This window comes from Fukomys damarensis, unplaced genomic scaffold, assembly GCF_012274545.1.
Source record: "Fukomys damarensis isolate Sample0158 unplaced genomic scaffold, DMR_v1.0_HiC HiC_scaffold_3, whole genome shotgun sequence".
Classification (NCBI taxonomy): domain Eukaryota; kingdom Metazoa; phylum Chordata; class Mammalia; order Rodentia; family Bathyergidae; genus Fukomys; species Fukomys damarensis.
The window spans coordinates 45,868,887-45,873,472 of NW_022900915.1; the positions used below are offsets into that span (position 1 = coordinate 45,868,887).

At 40.8% G+C, this 4,586-nt stretch overlaps 1 protein-coding gene across 1 annotated transcript; it reads right to left on the reverse strand.

Annotated features, from left to right (window-relative positions):
- Positions 1 to 566: 566 nt before the first annotated feature.
- LOC104856005 (putative olfactory receptor 14L1) lies at positions 567 to 4,057 on the reverse strand. Its single transcript, XM_010615099.1, has 2 exons — positions 3,997 to 4,057; positions 567 to 1,525 (listed from the first exon to the last, which is right to left on the reverse strand). Exons 1-2 carry the CDS (start codon positions 4,055 to 4,057, stop codon positions 567 to 569), a joined length of 1,020 nt encoding a protein of 339 aa, XP_010613401.1.
- Positions 4,058 to 4,586: the final 529 nt, after the last annotated feature.

The following is a 4,586-nucleotide window of genomic DNA, read 5'->3' on the forward strand; positions in this document are numbered from 1 at the left end:
CTTAAAATTGTGGGTTTTGAGTTTGTCACAAGTAGAAAAAAGCTTGTGGCTGGGACCTCTTCAAATCTATATTTCAGTCTGAGCACCATCACGGCCTCCTCTGGACCTCACATTTCCCAGGCCTCTGAGAATGTTCTGAGCCCCACAAAAAGTAAGCCATTAGCATGGACCACAGGAGCCTTAGAATCCAAGCAATGAGATCTATGCAATTTCCCTGCAATCACAGATACTTTGAATATGAAGTTCAATTCCCAGAATGAGAATAAAATATGTTGATTTCAGGATTGCCAGAAAATATTATGAGTTCCCAGTATACTTTCAAACATTGTTGGAGAACATAAATCACCCAGAATTTGATGTAAATTTCCATGATACAAAATCAATAGTGAAAAGAGAGTCACTGAATTGAAAATTTTCAACATATTAGCTGACTACACAGGGAAGATTAAATAGTGACCTAGTATTTTGTTGTACACCAAAATAGAGAATTTTGTGGAGTATCAAAAGGCAATAGAACTATTATTAGCAACAAAATCACAAATTTAATTAAACTTTACATCTTTAAATTAAAAGGAAAATCCTAGACATTTCCCAGCTATCATATTCCTCAAGGCAGCCTGCAGCTCCTGATTTCTCAGGCTGTAGATAACAGGGTTCACCGTGGGGGGTAGCACCGTATAGAGCAGTGATGTCAATGATTTCAGCAAAGACGAAGTTACAAAATTTTCAGCTACATATGTGAGAAACCCAGAAAAGAGGAACAAGGTCACCACAGCAATGTGAGGCAGGCAGGTGGAAAGAGATTTCACTCTGCCCTTTGAAGATAGGATTTTCAGTACAGTAGAAAAAATGTGAACATAAGACACAAGCATTGCAATAAAACACACTAAAACAACCACAGAGCTAGCAATGATCAACCCATTCTCAAGCACAGTCTCTCCAGAACAGGCAAGTTTGAGAAGTGATGGGACCTCACAGAAGAACTGACTCACCTTGTTGGTCTCACAGAAACTGACAGAGAAAGTGCCTGCTGTGTGCAGGGCTCCATAGATGCATCCCCCAAGCCAGGAGGCCATCACCATCTGCACACAGGAGCCCCTGTTCATGAGAACCTCATAGTGCAGCGGGTGGCAGATGGCAGCATAGCGGTCATAGGACATCACTAGAAGGAGTGCATATTCTGTGCCACAAAGGAAAAAAAGAAAGAAAACCTGCATTGCACAGCCCAGGAAGGAGATGGAATAGATGTTGGTCAAAGAGTTCATGATGGATTTAGGGACAGTGACTGAGATGTAGCAGGTATCAATGAAGGACAAATTTTTCAGGAAGAAGTACAAGGGAGATTGGAGATGCTGGTCAGCGGTTGTGAGTGCAATGATGAGGAGGTTCCCTGTCAGTGCTGCCAGGTAAACCAGGGAGAAGACCATGGCGTACACCTTCTGGAGCAAGGGGTCATCAGAGAATCCCATCAGCAAGAATGCTGTGAAGTTCCTCATTTCATCTAACTTCTTACCCTGCCACTTCTCTGTAAGAACAGATAGCACTGGTTACTCAGTCACAGCAAGCCTCCCATTTAGATTTTCTAGTCATACTTTCCTCAGCTAGATTCTGTTCAGTTTGGAGGTCATCAGAACACTACTGAATAATCACAACATAGCTCTCCATCTTATGATTCTTATACAGAGAAAATGGAAGCATCCAAGCTATGAAATGCAATTTAGAGTGGACAGAAATGTATTGAAATGAAGTGTGTTAGTTTCTCAGGAACAGAAAGTGTTCTGGCATCTTTCTGGCCTTAGATTATCTAGCTAGCAGTTGTAAGGCTTGGGGATGGAACTGGTAAATTAGCTAACATATTTCATAGGAGTGGCACATATAATAGAAAAAAAAACCCTACTTTTGTGGCTCTTTCTACAACTCATACAACAAATATTTTGAAAAATAACAATGAGCAGTGTGGCTATGTCAAGTGAGGTTGAAACTGTGAAACCACAGATGGAAAGTCAAAGGAGATGCAAGAACAAGGGTCTCACAGGGATTCTAAATGTCCTGCCTGGAAATAGAAGGCAATGTTTGGGCAGGATGTAATAGGGAGTCCAGATTGTGCATCCCTGGCTAGTTCACCGTAGACCTGGTGCACACCTACTCTTCCAGCAGTGTGCCAGCTCAGCAGTTCTATGGTCAAAAATAAGATTATCACCCAATAAAGAGTAGAGGCCCCTGCCTCAATCTCAGATTTATCAAAGTTCAAAACTTTTTTTTTCAGTTTTTTGTATCCCTCTACTCTACCTCTAATTTTAAAATAAGCACAGGTGGCCTAGACACACAAAAACACTCAGGAGCAGTGGAGCATCCCCCAGTCCTCTTACCTCTTGAAACAAACTATTTTCAGCACATATCACCAGTTCTCTCAGCTGATGCATAGGACATCATTAGAATTCCTTCTTCCTGAGGTATCAGGACAAAGATCTTTACATATTTTACCCATTGAAGTCACCCACATTTGCAGGGACATTTTTATCATGATTTCTTAAATATGGTAGTCAGGACAAAATGAGGCTGGAATGTCCCACTGAGCTTCCAGGGTCAGACACATTTTCCTCTTATGTCCCTCAGCTGATAGTGTCCATGGAAATGGATAAGCAAAAGTTCTTCTGAATCTCCTCAAAGCTCAAGTTCATCCTGCAGTAGCTTTGTATTCCACAGCCAATGCTAGTTTATTCCTTCTACAATTCCTGTGTGATTTGAGTTGCAGACTTAGTGTTATGGTTACTTGTTGAAAGCTAATGTATATTTAACACTGAATTGGCAATTAAGTGGGAGGAATGGTCAAGTGTGCTGTTGAAACCATATCCTCAGAGAGTCCAGCAGGCAACCGGAAACCTCTTCATGCAAGATGGCTCAGAAGGTGATACATATTGCCCAAGTTTATTAACACTTGAAATATTTACAATATTCATTGCTGTATTTTTACATTAGCTTTTAAATAGTAAGTAAAATATTTGCATTCAAATAGAACTCAGCAGCACATATTAAGACACACATGATATATTATTTTATGTTCCATTACTTCTGCTGGTTTTTATTTTTTGTCACTCGTATCTATAGAAATGTTATCCAAGGAAAACACCAAACTCTATAGGACACCTAAATTTAAATGAATCTTACCTGGGTAGAAACTTACCCAAATATTTCTTATCAGAAGTATAATACATTTTTGGTACTATACAAAAATGTGCTGCTTATTCCTTCATATATTGATATGAATTTAGAATGATTCCACGTTTTAGTTATTGTGAACAGTGATGATTTTGAGAAATCAACCCAAATATCTCTTTGTGTTCCTGCACTCTGTACCTTTGTGTACATGCTCAGGATTGGGGAGGCAGGCATTAGATTGGAGATATATTTGAAGGAGGGATGTCAAATACCAGAGGGAAAATGAGCAAGCTGGTTCTCTAAAAGTCACAGAGTGCCTGGGTTTTGACAACTGACCACAACTGAGGAAGAGAAGAGAGCGCATGTGCTGTAGGCTTCCTGGTGGCCCACGATAAGTTCTTTAGAAAACACAGAGCATCCACCTCTGAAAACTAAGACATGCTATGGACTCATGAACTATGAAATACAGTGACACCTTGGCTTACAAACAATTCACTCCATAGTCATCTTTGCACATTGAATTGTTCATGAACTGAAATAATTTTTCCCATAAGGTTAAATGTATATAAGTGTAGTGGATTGACTAATGGTCAACTTGTAACACCCAGCTGAAATGAATCAACATGGTCTGAGCATGGAGGATGCACCTGAAGGTTGTTACCAATAGCCAAAAAAAAGAGATCTGGGGAGGAAGATCTTGGCCTGTTGATTTTCCAGAAGATTCCTGTGGATTGCTTTCCTGATGTGAACTAGGCTGTTCTTGTTGGAGGAGGAGCCTGGTACCTCAGTGGCACTGGGAATGGGTACTGCTTTCATCAGAGCAACTCTGATCTTTACCATGATCAGCACTTCCTGGCTCTAATGTGGATTCCTCAGCTCGGTGGCACAGATCCTTCATCGCATAAGCATAGATGTCCTGGCTTCCACCACTGGACTTTGAAGGTGTGGATCCTCATTACAAGCAAGCATGAGACATTGTGGTAGGCTCTAGGTCACTGCGTGGACTTGAGGAGGGCAACACCTTGTACTCTAAGCCTTTAGCTGGACTTGTGTGAGAAATCGCTGGGATCTAAGCCCTCAGTTGAATGTTGTGGGCCTCTAGTGTGTGGTTATTCTCTTGCACTCCTTGTCTTTGACTCTTGAGTAATTATCACAAAATAATTGTATAACCTATGAGTCCTGTATTTAATGTATTCACATGCCCAATCCTACCAGCTAAAACAATTAGCTTATTCCATTCTGAACCATGTGTATTTTTAACCGTAAAATTACTAAACTGTATAACACAGTATGAAGAGAGGGAAAATTATCCTTGCTTGAGGGAACTGCTGGCACAGAGGACAGGAAGAGGGGCAGAAATGAGGATATTGTTTTGGGGAGAGTTCCCCTTCCTAAGGACATTGGGACCATATCTTTCAGGAGTTTCC